Genomic DNA, 18,871 nt, shown 5'->3' on the forward strand with positions numbered 1-18,871 from the left:
TGCCAGCAAAAGAAATTTGCATTGTAAAAAGATTATGGTTTCCCTTCCAAGCCTCTTTTTAAAGCTTTCGTTTGCATCTATATGGTGGTTCTCAATACACTGTTAAAACCAGCAGCAAATACTGCTCAAATAATTAAGTGTAAGATGTCTATTTATTGTAACAGAGAGTTTAGTAATGGAGCAACATCAATACAGACTTTAGACTTCTACACTGCTGACATTTACGGTGAAAAACAAAAACAAAAGAAAATGCTACGTTGCAGGAGTCCTTCATGGTACTCTGGTGTTGTCACCCAGACATACACAGATGAGAAGACCAAAAGATGTAGATCCTGACTTTACATTTTTGCCCTAGTATTTTCCCCACTTGCCCCTCTGAAATGATACCTCCTCAACTTCTTCCAGCATTTCTCCTCCTACATTTTTTTCCTACAGCCTTGCAGTTAGGCCTATCCTACTGCAAACATATAACCTGCTGATCACTGCATTTGGATTAAACGCTGCTACTTCAAATACACTTGAAACTGCACAGGTAAAGAAGTTCCACACTGACAGTGCCCTAAATCACCTAATGACTGATCACATGGTCCCTTCTGTTCACTTTTGGTAATAAAGGTGCAGGGGAAAAGACTGAAGAACCAATCGCTCCCATGTAGCTGCAAGAAACTTGCAAAAAGCTTCTGTGTGGACTGAGGAGTCCCAAGCATGTAACATACAGGAAAACAGTTAAGCAGGGCTGCGGCTGTAGTAATCTTCATATTGCTTGCCTGAATAAAAGTCACAGTGCGTTAAGCAATGTAAACAGATGTACAGAGAGGGTAACAAAGTGGACACGCATCAGGATTACCAAACAAGCACAAACTACCAATACTATTTGCCACTGAAGCTGTATCTGCTCTGCAGCCAATCCTTATCCATTAATGCTCTCATGAGTTAGCTGGAATTGGTATAGCCAGGGGGCTAATTTAATCAGCATGTAGAATTTGAAATTTCTAGTGTCTCAAATTTATAACGGCACAAAAAGAAGCCTCTCATATGCACCTTTAAAATTAATACAGTTTCTGAGTTTTTCCTATATTTTGACTTTTGGAGGCTATCTTGCTTCATAATGTTCAGCATAAGAATCCATCTAGATGTAGAATTCTAACTTTTATCATAACATAAAAAATAAATATTGGACTGCTACTTTTACTATACCTGTGCTGTGTCTGCAGAGGTTGCCTGTGAAGGCCGCTCAGCTTGACTTGTAATTTCCTTTCCCGTATTTTTTGGTTTAAAAGCTGTTACCACAGAAGGTGCAATTGGGCTTTTTGCCTGTATGGAGAAAAACCATTATCAATAGATTGAGAATACATATATATATATTTACATATATATAAATAAACAAAAGTAAAAAGTATCAGAGAGGGACAATTATGACTTACACCACTGGATTCCTTTTGCTTCTCTTCAGTTGGTTGATTATTTTGAGAGTTTGATGGCTGTCATAAAAGAGAAACTTATGATCATTTACCACAAGTCAATGCCAGGGAACATGATCTACAGTAAGTAAGTAAATAAATCTATAAATAAACATTCTTACTAAACGGAAGTACATGAGAAGATTTATTCTTATCATCTACTGAAACTCAGAAATTTGGACTGGGAGGAGAATGTACTTACTGCCCAATACACCCTCTGAAGTGGACAATTCTTTAAATACTTTCTTTTATATAGCTTGTTTTAAAAAAAAAAAAAAGAATGCAAGACTCTATAATTACAGGCACACTTTTAAAATGGCAGTCTTTAAAGAGGTTCTTATTTTTAGCCAGCTATGCACAAAATATGCTTCTACTGACACACAAGTGCAGTTTAGAGGAAACAGAGATGATTCATCTTTCAAACTGTATTTGCATTAAGGTATTTATCTAGAGAAGCCATTACAGGCATAGCCATACCTAGGTACTGCAAGTAGAAAAGCATGCTTATTCCACTCTCTAATACTCATCTATCCTTTAAAAAAGTGTTATTTTAAATTATATTTTCAACTATTGCAAATTGAAAAGTGAATTATCTTTTCTTACATACTCTTGCTAAACTATATCTCTCTGACCAATTACAGTCTGCCCGTTTTTCCAAACGAAGGCTGAAGTAACTCTGACTCTTTGGGTTGGATGGCTTTGGGGAAAGGGAATTGGTTGTTTCTATTTTATACTTGTGTTTTGTTTTGTTTTTTTTTCTAAGACAGGTTTATTACTTCTTTCTGGGAGGTGGGAAGGGTAAACAAGGAGATCGTACAGAAAAAAAACGAATTAAGGTTAATCCTCCCTGCAATGAGTAAGTCTATTTGGCCTACTGCTTGTTTCTCTTCATATAAATATGCCCAACAGCAAGTGATAGACAAGAAGTCCACACTTCAGGACTGATACCCAAACAAATTTGAAACTATATCCCAAGGCTGCTAACTGGAAAAATACAAACATAAGCTTTCTCCACATTTTCCTGCCCACCTTTCAGCTAAATAAGCGTAAGATGGACCTCTAAGCTGCTGTAAAACAACAATGCATACTGACTGCTTCCACAAAGCACTAGCTAGCTCATTTGCACACAAGTATGTTACTACTCATTCAGCAGTTTCACGCAGCAAAGTAGTGGCTAAGAATTTATCCTATCACTCCAAAGTCAGTCAAAAAATGAAGTGCAACAGCTTATTAAGAATGAAAGCTAAGTACTCACCTTCAACTGTGCAGTTTTCTCAGGTTCTATTTGGCTTGTTGATGTGGACTGAAATGTAACAAATTTATATTCAGACAGAGATTAGTATATTTGTATATTCTAATGTGCGAGCTAATTTAAAGAGAAATACTAGACTGATTTGCACCATATGCTGCTCTGGCTCTGACTTTCACTCCACTGATCTGTCAATGTATACAAGCACACACAAACACTCCTCATACCCAAGAGTGAAAGGAGGGGTTACAAAGCCAATAAACAAACAAAACAGATTAATTTAAGTATGAAAACTTTCTGAAGCCATGCTACAGAATTGATTCCTATGATTCACCTCAGGTATGGTAAGCTCTAAGTTAATACTAACAGAAACAAGTAAGAACGAGCACTGAAAAGCCAAAAGATAGCTCTATATGATGGGAAGAAAGAAAAATTAAAGTGTAAGTCTTTGTCAGTGACATGGACAGCAGGATCGAGTGCAACCTCCGCTGGTTTGCAGACACCACCAAGAGGAGTGGCGCAGTCAACATGTGGGAAGAAAGAAATGTCACAAAGAGGGACCGGGGGAGTCCTGAGAAACGCCCATATGTGATTCAACAAGGCCAAATGCAGGGTGTTGCACTTGGGTTAGAGCAATCCCAGATATGTGTACAGACTCAGACAAGAGCTCAATGAGAGCAGCCCTACAGAGAAGGACTTGAGGGCTCTGGTACACAAAAAGCTGGACGTGAGAAAGCAGTGTGCATCTGCAGAAGGCCATCTGCATCCTGGGCTACATCAGAGAGAGGGAGGGAATTGTCCCTCTCTGTGCTGCCCTCATGACGTCCCATCTGGAGCAGAGCATCCAGGCTGATACCCCCAGTACAATAAATACATGGAGATGTTAGAACAGGTTCAGAGGAGAGCCACAAAGATAGTCAGAGGCCGGCGCACTTCTCATGAAAAGACAGGCTGTGGGAGTTGGGCTTGCTCAGCCTGGAGAAGACTCCAGGAGGCCTCATTGTGGCCTTTTAGTACCTTTACAGAGCCTAAGCTGCAGAACAACTTCTTACAAGGGCATGTCAGTGACAAGGGGGAATGGTTTTAAACTTACAGAAGGGAGATTTAGGTTAGATATTAGGAGGAAATTCTTTACTCAGAGGGTAATGAGGCCCTGGTCCAGCTGCCCAGAGAAGCTGTGGTGCCCCATCCCTCAAGGCCAGGTTGAATGGGGCCCTAGGCATCCTGAGCTGAAGGGGATGGGGAGCCTGCACATGGCATGGAGGTGGGAATGTATGGGCTTTGAGGTCCCTTCCAACCCAAACCATTCTGTGATTCTGTGATTCTAAGTGCCAGCTGATTCATCACAGCTTTCTCACTACTTTGCTTTTGCTGTTGTTACTTTAACTGCTCTATGATTAACAAATGAAGAGTCAGCGTGGTTTCTGGAAAGCCATCAGAGAACACCAAAGAGAAGGAAATTCCCATAAGTGTGAAACTCAGAAGCGCTCACTGCAGAATCAACTGGGGAGATGGTTTCAGGGAAGCAAAATTTAATCTGTCACTGCTAGAAACAGCACTAAGTGCAAAAAATCTAAAAGCAGATGTGGAGACCTACATGGCCATATATGTGCAACAGAGCCCAAATTCCTGCCCTGTCACCCAGAGAGGAAATCTGCAGTTGCGGGGCACAACTCCAGAGAGTGGTGCGAGCAGAACAGCTCATAGCAGCTGAGCCATGGCAGCTGACTGTCCCCTTTACCCCTATTCACGACTATGCTCTCTCCACAGCTGACCAGACTGTGGAGAAACATACACCTGGAGTATTTGTCATTGCACCGTATACACATGCAGTAAGACAGCTTTTGAACTCAGGAAATACAGCCTCAGACAGAAACTCTCTTTATTCCTTTTATCCTAATAAATACTATGAGCACATTTAAAGTTGCTAAGAGACAAAGAGCATATTGGTTTTTTCCATCAGCCTATTAAAAGTCAGTGAGCAACCAAATAACATTATATTAGCCTGTAATTTAGATTTGTTTGTTGCCCTGTAATCTTCCCCTATTTCAGCTGCCAACCATTAATTACCATTTAGACATACCTAGCTTATATTTGATAGCTGACTAGATAAAGAAACTGCCAAAACTTGTTTATCATTTGTTATGGTAGTATTTACACCCATACACTGGACCATACAGACTTGGTTGTGAAAATGTGAACATGTGCAGAAGTGTAGATGCTTGGGCACAAGCTGAGCAGAGGTTTGGAAGCTACAGAACACAGCACATCACCATATGACATTCAATACCACACAAGATAAACAAAACACAGATAGAGAGCAGGATCAACAAATTTCTGTGCTACAAAGTGGTGAAAAAGTAAGTATTAAAAACAACAGTAATAGTTACCTAATCTCACAGATTTCTCCCCTTTGGATTTTATTTTGATGTCTATGCGGATTAAACTCAATACTTAACAGGTTCATACTTTATGCACTCCCATTTGTGCATTATTGTTATTTGACCATGGTATGGCTAGCTCAAAGACACAGGCATCCTACACTGAAAAGCAATCATAAATTTTCAGGTTTTGGCTCAAACAGGTTGGATACATTTATGTAATATCTAAAGCAGAGAAACTGACATGAGACAACCTTCAGCAGCATAATCCTCTTTATATAAGAAATGTTAGAGAAGTGAGAGCAGAGGTACAGAAGCATAGTTTGACTTTTTCTGCTGCGGGAATGTTGCCTGCTGGATGCCTGAGACCTGAAGTAGAGCACAAATTTCTGTTTTTCTTACATGATTTTCAGAATATTAAACACACCTTTTTTTCAGAATAATAATAATAAAAAAATAGAGTGCTTGCAATTCTGTCAATATTTAAGGAGAGCATTGAACATGAATTCTCAGCTTTGCAACCTAGCTATTTGCAACTACACGCTATTATTTTTGCATATTGTAAGTAGTATTTTACTTCATCTATTTTTATAGTAGAGTATACACTGTTTGTTATACTTGTTTATATTTTAAACTGTACATCTCATATTCTAAGTTTATCTATTTCAATACTTCCAAATATATGTGGACTCACGTAAGCAATACTCTGATTCAAGATCATACACACCTGAGGATGCTAAACACTGAATATGTGATCATGAATAAAAAAATGCTCACACAAAGAGATACTTATTTAGATACACTTTCAGCAGTAGCAAAGTTCAAATCCAGTAACAAATAATTATTACCAGGCAGGTCAAGGCAGTGTTTTCTCTATCTTAGTATGAGACTACACATTCAAAGGCAAATATCTAGTCAATTGTGAGCAGTCACAATTACTTATGTGTTGTAAACTGAAGCCGTAGCACAGACCAAAATCCCTTATTGAGAAGATGTTCTACCTCCCCTTTACTGCCTGTTTCCACCTGCACTGTGTCAGTACCAGGGGGACCAGATACTAGAAAGATGGGTTGGGAAAAAAAAAAAAAACAATCATAATGAAGGTGATGAAACACCAGAATTGGCTATCAACAGACGCTGCGCAATCAATACACTTAGAGGTACTTAGAGTTTGGAAGGTCTTGATATCTGAAAGCTTCCTAGGTGGCTCTGCTCTGACTGAGGGGCTAGGTAAGATTATATCCAGATACCTGCTCAAACCTTGCTACTCTAAGTATTATTTTTTTGTATTTAACACAAGATGCAGACAGTCTTCAGTTTCACCATCACAGAGTCTGTTGCTGGTCTAGGTTAGTAGTCTATAATTTTGTTGGATTCTTGATATAATTACGGAAAATGGTGGGAGAACATCATTAAACATTTCCTGAAATATTCATAAATTGCATTAGGTGAAAACAGGCAAAAGTTAGGCTGGCTGTCTTTAACAAGAAAAGCACGCCCATCTACTATGACAAGGATGACTAGTTAGAAGACCTAGTCATCCAGCTATACTGAACTTTTATACTGAAGAAGTTGTAGTCAGAAGACAAGACAGAAAACAAGTACGAAAAACAAAAGCAAGGATGCTGTCAGCCAACAATAGGTGATTTACAAGAAAATGCAATTTGTGAAATTATCATTAGGTGAATAAAACTGTAATTACACTGGGGGGAGCTATATGCACGTCATGAAGCATGACTGCACTAAAATTTGGCACTGTTTTCATAAAACCCGTAAGTCCTTTGTACAGCACCGTTTAGATTTTTTTAGTGAAGAAACTAAGCTGTAGACAAGAAATATGCAAAGCAAAGTTAGTCAGCATCGAAGTATGAAAAAAGAAATTCCACTGCTTCACGTACTAATGCTTAGCTACAAGACTGAATGTCTCAGAAATCTGTACCTTTGCTTCAGATGGCTTCATAATGGGTGGTTTTGAAGCATCTGCAGAGGGAGACTGCTTCTGAAAGAAAAAAAGCAAATAATAAATTCTACATATTTCCATACAGCAAGTATAGGCAACCAGAATCCATTAGATAAGCAGCCAGGAGTAAAAAATACAGTGTTGCTGAAAATTAGATTTTACATCTTCTACCTTGCTTGCATTTCTTCTATATGTTTATGCAGGATTTTGACAACAGATCTTGTAACAACACTTTTTTCCCAACATCCACCGAAGACAAATTTCATGTCAAGTATCAAAACAAACTCAAATTCTGCTCTTGTACTGAACTTAAACCTGCTATGCAGGGTTCTTACATATTTCATATTTTTTCATAAAGTAATTACGCTTTTGGATTTACTAGTTAGTCACACAAAAAAATTAGCATTAAATTGGAAGCTCAAACCTTTTAAGATGAGAAGGGGTCATTATTTTACATGTAACACATACTAAAAAGCGTTCACATATATCATGCAATCCATTCAAAAGAGCTATGAACAACAAAGTCCACTCTCCCAGTTTCAGCAATGCTATCCCCAGTGTTATCCCCAACAGCAGATGTTTTACTTCTTCAGTAACTGTATCAAATTCTACAGCCCAGAAATTAATACTTTAATTCTCTCATCAATACTTTACACAAATGCAATACTACCTCTCTATCCTGTTTACTGTTTCTCTGCTTGAAGCTGTATTTGCAAACTCAATTGCAGCAACGAGTTCATAGTTTGCATTTAAATGAACAGCACAAATAATAAAAAAAAATACATAGATTTCATTTTCTTCAGATGCTTACCATGCCTCTTACTGCATTAAAACATGTAATCTGAAGGAACTCAGAGGCTGCATAACTCCTCCATTCTTGGAATGACCTCCTATTTCCACACAGAAATTTGTAATATTTGTTTTTTACAGGATAACAATTTCTCAATAATAATAAAATGTTGTACAAAATTTAAAAGGTATGCTATGATGACTACAGCGTGTTTTTCCTTGTAACACATCTGATACCTTTCTTACCTTGGTAAGAGGCTTAACAACTCTAAGTATACACTGGAGAGAATCTGCAATTGCCACACTACAGAACTATAAGCAAATAATTTCCAGTTCTACTTATGTATATACATAAAGACTAATTATATAATAGGTGAGAACTTTTGTATGAGTGGAGATGTACATAAGAATTTTTTTAAGCCTCCTATATCAGGAGGAGGAACAAATGCTTCTAAATGATCTTTTTATGTATTATCATCATCAAGTAATCTTGTTTTTCTTATTTTGTTCTGTAACACATTTTCTTTTTTCTCCTTCTCCATGAAATTAATCTAAATTCCTTCTACATGACTAATAAGTACGTTATCTGCTCTACACCTTCGTATTAGTCATCCTAGTACCTGTTCATTTCACAAAGACACGTCTCTGTTTTCTGCACTTATGATTTATTTATGATGTATGGGAACCTTGCCTCTTCCTCCCCTGCAAAAAACTCCCACACCAACCCTTCTTCCTGCAACACGCTGAAAAACTTCATCAGGGTCAGCAGCACCACCCTGACCTGCAGATATCCACCACCACTGCAGCAGCTGACTGACAGCTAGGGTATAGAAAGCAGTTAACAAATGGCTGCTCATCAGCTGCTACCGAGAAGCAAAGCTGTACTTCTGTGTGCACAGACCACCTCTGTATACAAGGGCAGCACCACACTGCCATGGTCTTCTGGCTCCCACAGAGCACAGTGAGCCCTGTTCCATCCATACAGCACCTTTTGCCCCTTCAGTATTGCCAATACTAAAGGCCTCTAATTTTCACGTCTCTTCTTCCAAGGCCTTCTGTGCCCACAGTCTGTAATCACACTGAGCCTCACAGAGTGATGACACAGAAAGCTGCCATGGTCTAAATATTTGTTTTGTAACTAACACGCAGCCTATAAAAACAGTCTGACTCCTGCAAGTCCATTTTTGGGTGACAACTTCTTACTGTGGGTTGTTCTGGTTTTCCTGTTCCAAGGGACACGTGCCTTACCCGGTTGTAGGGAAGCTATGAAAACACTGCTTTTGCTGCAGCCCATTAATCAGACTGCAGAATGGGTGAAGTTTTGTCCTGCAAGCAGCATAAAAATGCATGTCAGGCTCGGAGGTAAACATTAAAATGCTGCCTAGCAACGAGGATAACAACTGCCTGATGCACAGCTGCTAGAGAGGCTCCAGCACAGCAAAGCATATTGCGCTCCTGAAAAAGGGTGGCAAACCCCTGCCACAGGCTGGGCCAAAGAAACCTGCCCGGAAAAACAGAAGAGCTTAAACTGTCCAACAGGAAGGGAAGAATAAGGAGAGCTCAGCTTCTGGAGGCAAAATACAGAAAACCACGCACTGGTGGCAGAAAATACAGTAATTCTTGCGTTGTTTCAAATGCAAAGGGCAGAGCCTACAGCAAATGGAAAGAGAGTGTCATCAGCACTGACGCTTTTCCTGTGGCTGCACACACAGCTCTGGCCCCTAGACACACACTGGTGCTGGCAGTGCCATGCAGCCCACTGGGGCTCCTGGGAAGGGTCTCTACCTGCTTCCTAGTGCACAGCCCTTTGGAAAGCACTCAGAGAGAGTCCAGGCTGATGGATGAACATGGGAACAGACAAACAGAGCTCAGACACTGCTGACTGTGAGTTAAGAGAACAGTGTGTTCGAGGACAGTCTGCTGAGACATAGGGTCTGTTTGATAAGAGAAGGAATGCCCTTCAAAACTGGCCTGCTAAATTTAACAAGGCAGACCTTATGCTAATGTTGAAAGAGAGCAGTGACAAAAGAAAAAAAAAAAAAAGCCTATTAAAAACTTGTTACCTAGTCTCACTGTGTGTACTCCAGAGACATGGAAATAAAATGGAAGTAGGGGAGAGGAGATCAAAGAAAGTAAAGGTGGGAAACATTAAAAGAGAATAGTTTTAACTATTTAAGGAATTGAGGGTAAATGCCTTTTGGAAAAACAAAACAGCAGAAGAACCCCATGCCAGCTCTCAAGTTATTAAAAGCTGCAAATTACTGAAACTATACTGCACACAATGCAGTAAAGGCAATTATCAGCTTAAACTATTACTTTTGAAAATTACACAGACAAATATTGGTCAGAAAACAGTCCCTGCTTAGTCCTGGAAACAACTGTAAGGTGCAAGGTAGCAGCCAGCTCACTGAAAAGGAGATGCTGAAAATATTTACAGAGTGATACACAAACAAACAGACGGTAACAAGAGAAAAAATAAGAATCAACAGGAAGCATACAAAGTCAATATAACAGTGCATACATTCAAATGTTGAAAAAAGCCTGATGAATAGGAAGGAAACTCTGTGGGACACACTGATGTCACCGCAATTTTTCACAGTACTTCGAATGATATTCTCTGGAGCAAACAGGGAGGTTACTCTTCTACACTTATAAACCTGCATTCCTCCAGCACAAAGGAAGAGCTTCAAAGAAGTCTCTGAAAGCATTCATGAGGCTGCAATCAGGTCGAAGTTTAGATGCAAAACAAGAGAAAAGAAAAGCAAGAGAACAACAGAAGATATGCAGGCAGCACCGCTCGACAGCATTAACAAGAAAAACACAATTTTGCAGTACTACAAGCTGAGATACTACTGCCAAAAATAAACAGAGGGGAATCATGATAAATTCTGTAACTGATAATATAAAATACAGGGATAAATTTCCATCTTTCCAGTTTAAGCCACTCTAGGACAAGTGCTAGGAGAGTTTTAGCCATCACACTGCAGCAGAAACAGAAAAGAAATAGATCTGAAGACAAATTTGTGAGAGAGAAATGAAAAACTGAGCATGAGGACTGTGCACATTACAGAAAAAGGAAGATGGCAGCTTTTGTCCCCTGGTTAAAGAGACAGAAAAAAAATGGGCAAAGAGGTATAATTCGGCTTATCGTAACAAAATATCATAACAAAGAGTCTCTCAGATCAAAGCTGAGAGATTTTTCTTCGCAGGAGAACAGGCTCTGCACAGCAGTGCTGCCGAGATGAGGCAGGCACTTCCAGTACTGAAGCTTTTGGGCCAGCTCAAGCAAACGTCTGCTTAGTGATACAGCTGCACTCGATGTAGGAAAGAAGGCTAAAGAGCTCTCTGAGTACTCATAGAGAGTTGGCAATACCTCCCAGGCTTAACAATTAATAAAAAAGTTATTATTTTATATAATACTTATTATAGTATGATTATCCTGTACGTCCAACGATGCAGAGAAAAACAGCTGCTGCAACAAAACAGTGATACATAAACGTTTGAAAGTGTAACTGTAAGGTGCGTTTGGTTATTATAGCTGTGTATAATACAAGGCAAAAATTTGGTTGTCGGATTATGGTTGCTCCTTTAAGCAAATGGTTCTGTTTCTAACAGTGTGTGAGAGAAGCAACGAATTCTGCTTGGAGAACTACTGTAAAATAACAATTGATTATTTCACTGCAGTATAAAATGCCATCTGATTTGTTTCAGGTTTCAGAAGTCTTTTAGCAGGCAGAAGACAGGTCAAGAATAATATTTATAAGCCATCAGTGCATTTAACAACACATTTCTTAACAATGCAAGCAAAGCTATATAGATTTAAAAATGGAAAAAATATAGCACTGAAACTGTAAGAATGTAATTTATATAATAGAATTCTTTAACTATCCCTCTTACGCAGAAAATAGTTTCACTATTAAGTTGTTCAGAAAAACAACTTTTTAACAGAAGACAAAGAGAAAGAGTCTCTTATTAATACTGTGGAGACTTTATATTAGAAATATAATAACATGATATACCGGAATATAGGTTTCTACTTAGTACCTGCCTATCAGTCAGGCTCTGGTATGTTTACACAAAACACCGCAACTATACAAGCCATTCTGTTGACCTGATGTGACTAATTTCTTTTTAGAAGTGATCAGCACGGTTGCCTTCCTAAACAACCTTCACTGGACTGACTTTGTTACATATAAAGAAGAGAGTAACTTTTTCACTATTGAAATTTATAACGTACCGTGTTAGTGAAAAAGATGGTACTGCCCCGTGACATTTAATGAGAGACAAGAAGATCACAATCCCCAAAGGAAAGCTATTTTTTTTTCTGTAGTCAAATTTTAAGTTAAATTATTTACTAACATCAGACAAACCACCTTTAGCTTAGAAATGTGCTTTAAAATCTCAGCAATCTGTGTCAAATCCAAAGCTTCATACTGACACGATTTTTTTTTAGTATTATTTTAATGTTACAATTAAGATTCCCGAACAGCTGATACCTCAACAAAAAAGAAACAAACAAAAAAACCCAAAACACAACCCGGAGTGGTGAATGTCACACAACTTTAGGACATTTTTGTACCACCTGACTCTTCCAAAAACTTCCAACATCTCAGTTTCTGGCTACTCACATGCAGGAAGCTAGGGGCACGCAGAAAAAATCAGAACCATCCCACAGGTGATGGTAAGATGTAATTCCCCTTTATTTGTTAGTGTCTCCTACTCCTACTATGACTGATATTTTTACAAGGCTTTTTTGTTTACTTATTTTGGAAGTAGACTAAAATAGTCTGCTAGTCAGTCACAGAAGATGCACACTATCTAAACGTACAATTTGATCTATGGACTAATAAAATCTGACCTGGAAAGAAAGACAGTGCATACCTAACATAGGAGAGTTCACCTGCTACCTTCAGACTCTGTGCACATGCAAACAGACCATGTCTTTAATATTGCAAGCAATGTACTCTCTGTCTTATAAATGGAGTTAAAAGCACAGACTACAGAATCCAGATTATAGATCTCCATTGTAAAAAATTCAGGCTTTATTACATTGGAAAAGTTTTCCAGTAGAAAGCATTCTACTTTCACACCTAACTTTTCATTGTCAGAAAGTTCCCATGGCTATGCACACCAAAACTACTCAGAGCACACACATTTTTGAGCATCAGGTAAAACTATTTATTAGGTATAGAGGCGTCGTGAAAAAGTTTTGACATCATTACACTGTTTTAAACTCTCCATTCTTATTTTTTTCTTAAAATGTGTTCTTTAGTCATCTGCTTTTGGAAGACTCCACTTTCACTTGTAGTACGCCCTCCAAGCTGGCACACACTGGAGTTTTTTTTGCCATTCAGTCATGTTCAAGTTTTAGAAGCAGGGTAACAACACTGTCACCACTCTACTCAGGTTCCCACCGAGCACAACAAATTACTGCATTACATTAGTGTATGTACTCATCAGAGTAGCTCTCTTTTTTCATAGGTAGTTAAAAAACTCTCTTCCCGCCTCCATATTTTTCTATATAGAGGTGTTCACTGGAGAGCTAATAGCTGTAATTATTGTAACTATTGCCATTTCTGTGTATGATTTCAAACAATAGAATGTTCTGAAGCTATCTGCAGTAGCATACTGCATGCTGATAAGAAAACACCAGAAAAACAAGGAACAGGGTGCCAACCACGTGCATGCAGCTGCTGTGTTCGGCTAGGTTTTTTGCCACTTGGTCTGCAGTACAACCAAGGGATAGCACGCAAAGTCCCGTCTCAGGAGGGCAGGAATAGAAACTGTAAATTCCAAATCAAACCAGCAGTCTTTAAGGTAGGGGGGCTTAAAAAGCTAAACCATATAATGTAAAAGACCTCATCATAAAACTAATGCTCTCCAAGGTTTTGAGCTTGATTATTTTTCTTACAATATCAAACCAAGCAATACACATAATGGTCAGCCAGTGGTCACAAGAACTATAGAGGAATACTGTTCATTAGAGACTGGGCTCAGAATAAAAGTATTATTAACAAAGCACTGTGAACTGATACATGCATTGTTGATCTGACAAAGGTGTTAGATATCAAAACTATGGGAAAATAAGACAGAAGAAACAAAAATTAACACAAGGAAATTTAGTAAATTTTTGTCTTTAAAATATCAACTCATAATAATACTCCGTAACTTGGAAGGAAGGAACGAAGGAAGGGAGTTCAAAATTAATTCACAATTCCAACTTAAAAAAACCAGATTAATACATTTCTTAATTTCAGGATACGTTCTTAACTTAGGAACAGCAAAACTTGCTTCAGTATAGTCCCATGCATGTTCTAGAGTGAATGAGCACATTAGCCTCGCGTCAAAAAATATAAGATATCCTTCCCTGTGAGGTCCTGTCATGCTTCAGAGAGGTTCTACTCTAAGGATTACAACTTTCAGCACTTCAAGACATAAAGACAGGAAGATAGATTACTTCATGTAGTGTCATTATGGCTTCTGAGCTCCTGAGGAGTGAGTTCACAAGGCCACAAACCTTCCTGCCTTCCTGTTAGATTCTTCTTTTTGCAGAAGACAATCTCAACAAAATCCCAAATGTCTATGAGTCCATGTTCTAGCTCAGGAAAACAAGAGCAAAAATGAAGACAATGACACACAGAGGGCTAACTCCCTCACAAAGGAAGTTCCTTTGCTTTCTGGAGACAGAGGTTTCACTGTGACTCTTCTCCTCGCCCATTTCCCATCCTCCAAGATCCACCAACTTTAACGCAACACAGCTTCGCCTAGATTTGAAACTGGGAGTGTCCACCTAAGGATTAAAATTATAGCAGCAATGTTGTGAGACAGCACTGGCTGATCCGTGACAACACTGGGACTCATCCATGGAACAAGCCATTCTGGAAGTCCAAGATCAGGAACAGATTTTTCTGCTAGTTCTGCATGCCTGGCATACTTAACCACTCCCTTAAAAACAGAAAAATAAAGCACCATATTATATTACAGGCTGTCAGTAAGAACTACTTAATTTTAAAAAAAACAACCATCCAACAGATTTTATGTTGAAGCAATTAGTTTTAAAAAGTTTCTCTCACTCATTCACCACTAGCTGGCCATTACAAATATTATCTAGATTGACTATTATAATCAAAATGATAGCCTTGGAGATGAATCAAACAGTCAACACAGGTCTCTGCAACATTGAAGAACCGTGTGTTATTTAACATACTGTCTTCATTTTCTCCAAAGATAAAAGTGAGGGACGACTCTGATAACCCTACTTCTGCTAAGAAGTTACATACTGTTTTCAGATGGAACAGAGAATACCAATGGTTATAGATCAGCAGTTTCTTTTTACAGTAGCTAAAATCTGGCATGTAATAAGCAAATCCTACCTAATTTCTACTACTATAAAAACAGCAATAATACAAAATTTAATAAAAGGCATTTTTTTTCTCCATATGGTTGTATGTATCTGACAGTTTAGCATTATTTACGTATAAAGTACAACAAACACTTGTCAAAATAGTACTGACACCTAAACAGACTTAAACCAAGAAGTAGTTCTTGCAGGTCACTCCACCCTGACTACGCAATGCTCTGTATCTGCCATGGGTATACTAAGCTCTGCAATTACATGAGTTTTTGATGCCAGGACAGCATAGGCTGAAAAAACGGGGGGGGGGGAGGGGAGAAGAAGAGGGAAGAAGGGAGAAGAAAAGAAGAGAAAATATCAGTACAATAATACAGAACAACTCAAACACAAACAGTCAGCTCTCCCTCATGCCTCCCACATTCAAGATTCTGCTATGTCATGTAAACAATTTCTTGTGTAACACACGTAACGTGCATTCCTACCAAGTTGGAAACTGAAAAGATCATTGACAACAGGTTAAAATAATTTTAAAGGCAATTTACTACGCACAGCTCTTAAAAGCTGCAGATGAGAAGCTCCAAAAGCCAGCAGCTAGCTTTAGTTCAGCCCACAAAAATCCCAGAAAAGAAAGGCAAAAAACAAGAACTACAACAAAAATGTGACTGAGTGCAAAGCAGAGGTAATATGAAAGAAAACCCAGGCAAGAACAGCTAGCTTACATGTTACAGGCAGGCCTTCTGCTCCCAGCAAAAACGCTCTGGCGAGGCTAGTACTATCACCAGCACCCCGCAGGCTGTGGTTTCAGTTTTCACAGCACCAGCTCCCGTGCCGTCCCGCGACTGCTGGCACCACCCACCTCTGCCAGCACCCGTGTCCGTCTGCATGCGGGGAGGGGAACCCAGGCACGCGTCGGCGGGCCTACACCACATCACTGCGGGAGTAGAACCAGCGCACTCCACACAGCGATGCGACGGGACGTGCCCCTGCCTACCTTCGGCTGCAGATGAAAGCCCCAAAGGTGGTGGAACCCATTCCTCCACCAGGTAGCACAAACAGCCACCGGCCACCTATCTGCCCAGCTTCCCAAAAGGAGCTTACAACTGCTGAGCCTGCTGTGCTGGTGCTGAGGAAAGGAACCCACTCACTTGCGCTAAGCAGAATTAATGTTTGTGTATTCTCTTCTCCAGGCCAAAGAAACTCAGCTCTCAGCCCTTCTTGACAGGAGAACTGCTCCAGCCATCTGAGTATCTTCATGGTCTCCTCTGGATCCATTCCACAGTTCCAGTATTTTATGTATCAGGAGAAATGAAATGACTGGGCCAGTTAAGCCATAGGAACTTGTCTGATTAAGACTATTTTAATCACAGCAAATCCAAATAACTTGTATTAATTTAGAAGTTAAAAGAATTAATTTAGAAGTTAAAAGTTTCAGGTATTTCTGAAATACCAAATATGACTCACACTTTATTTTTTTTTTTTTTCTTCAGAATCAAATTCTGAACATGTGTAATCTGGGAGTATTTCTGTTTGTTTACTTGCTTGTGTGTTCTTAAAGAAAAAGCTCCAATAATACTAAAGAATACTTCAATTATTTTTCAGAATAATCTCTCTGCCCTTTACCTCAAGGGAATAATAAACAACAAGTCATCCCAAGAAGGAAAGTAGAAACAGAGTACCCAAGAATCACACAGAGTGCTAAAGAAAATACTCTTCTGAGTGAAGCACAGAATCCTTTTTCTTAAATGATCACAGTACGTTGATTTATATCCTTGCAGAACATTACAATTTATACCTTTTGCAGTACTCTTGAGAGCAGTTTGTTTCTACAGACCTACTTTTCAAACCAAAGCCTCCTCCTATAGCATTACATGAAGTCAGGTCTTCTACACATTTTCCATATTCCTACAGTTTACATTTTTAGTATTGTGGTCCATTTTTAGCATGTCTCTGCTACCAAGAAAACCAGCTGACCTCCACACTGACACAGTTCTGATCCCTCTAAAATACAGGATAACTCAATGGCAGTAATTCTAAGAGCAGCTCGCAGAAAACACCTCACAACCTTGTTACAAAGCATCTATGAAGGGTCTGTGTACCTATGTGCTGTAAGGAGAACATGAAACAAAAGTTCTCATTTAAATGTTTCTGGCAGTAATTCCCAAACGGCAAACAAAACCACTGCTCACTTTACTGGCAACACAGGAATAGATGTACACATTTCTGTGGATGCACCAAATCAGTACTGCAACTTCCCCTGTTTAGAAATGGCTTCCTTCACAATAATGTGCTAGTATAAAATTCACAAAAATCAGAATTTAGTGACAAGTACAGTACATAGCATCAAAAACAAACAAACAAAAATCCAGAAAATATACTGAGCGCAGGAATCAATTTTCATTATAATCTTCATACTTAGACTTCAGAGAATTTCCAGTCTAATGCCAAAATGGTAGGGCCTTTGCCCAATATTGTTTAGCGATTTATCTTTTGTATCTTTTTCTTATCTTCCTGTCTTGCACATGGCAAAAGCTGCATCCCTTTTAGAACAGTAATATATAAGTATATATATATATAAGTAATATATAATTATATATATACTTATATATATATAATATATAAGTAATCTTGAATTTCTTATATCTTTATCATCAAGAGGCTTCCTCTGAAAACATTCAGTATCACACAAGTCTGAAATAAAAGTAATTCTTGCTGAATTTCCAGTCTTATGGAATTCACCCAGCACTGCTTCAATAAACTGTCCATGGAAGTAACACGGACAATAATGCTCACTTCATTAAACTACAGAGCCTAACAACAAAATAAAAAACAATAATAATAATTCAGTGGGTTCACTAAGATTATCGCCAAAAATCTTTTACATAAAAAAACATTAAAACCCATTTGATACCATCACATAACATCACAAAGATCCAAGAAAACTAGCTGGATCCAGCTGCAATCAAATATTACTGTCTTCTATTAATAGGTAGGATTGTACATCACACAATGAATTGGTATTCCTTTTGGCTAAAGAAACGGTAAAAAACGAACAACAATGTAAAAAACCATAAAAGAAAATACACCAATGCTGGCACATCACCTCTAGTTCAGGAGGGAGGTTAGTTCAGTTTTAATTCTTAATTTCTGCCTGTTATTAATACTGGCATGCCCTCCTGATTTGTGCATCTTGGCAGCTAAGAAATACAGGAAAAAGGCTGCTCAACAGCAAACAACAACTGATCATAACTCTTCCTGAGTTTCTTTTTTCCTCCATTTACCTGATATGGTTCTGTAAAAGGTGTATGCTTGCTGAAGATACTCTTGTACAACATAGCAGCCAAACAAAACTTTACACCAAAAACAAGAGAAAGGCTTGTGATAGTTTGTTCTAGAAAAAAAATAGCATCAGTAAGAAATTAAAATATTTATTTCAGTTAAATATTATTCATCTAGACTTGAGTCTTACAGAAAATGGACGTGTTAAATTTTGCTGATTCATCTTCCTGAATGCCCTTCACACAGGGAACACAAAAGCTACGCAGATACAAAAGAAAAGAGTGAAGAGGCAGCACTTCTACCTTCCACCACAGGAAGGCACAGGCAACCAAGTATAAAGCCTGTCTAAGAAGACACTGAGCAGGCAGATGCAGTTGAGTAATAGCAGCAGCAGTGATGGGA

General features: G+C 38.7%; 1 protein-coding gene and 1 long non-coding RNA gene across 2 annotated transcripts in view; both read right to left on the reverse strand.

The window, feature by feature from the left end:
- Window positions 1-18,871, reverse strand: part of CAST (calpastatin) — a 62,291-nt gene that overhangs the window by 21,618 nt on the left and 21,802 nt on the right. The window contains exons 5-8 of the mRNA XM_019610607.2: window positions 7,030-7,089; window positions 2,716-2,763; window positions 1,425-1,481; window positions 1,198-1,314 (exon numbers count right to left, since the gene is read on the reverse strand). Of these exons, the coding sequence (XP_019466152.2) occupies window positions 1,198-1,314; window positions 1,425-1,481; window positions 2,716-2,763; window positions 7,030-7,089 (282 nt within the window). The remainder of the gene's footprint in view (window positions 1-1,197; window positions 1,315-1,424; window positions 1,482-2,715; window positions 2,764-7,029; window positions 7,090-18,871) is intronic.
- LOC116217547 lies at window positions 13,189-17,637 on the reverse strand. Its single transcript, XR_004162221.1, has 2 exons — window positions 15,913-17,637; window positions 13,189-14,784 (listed from the first exon to the last, which is right to left on the reverse strand). It is a non-coding gene; the product is annotated as an uncharacterized LOC116217547 (long non-coding RNA).

Source organism: Meleagris gallopavo, chromosome Z (genome assembly GCF_000146605.3).
Source record: "Meleagris gallopavo isolate NT-WF06-2002-E0010 breed Aviagen turkey brand Nicholas breeding stock chromosome Z, Turkey_5.1, whole genome shotgun sequence".
NCBI lineage: Eukaryota > Metazoa > Chordata > Aves > Galliformes > Phasianidae > Meleagris > Meleagris gallopavo.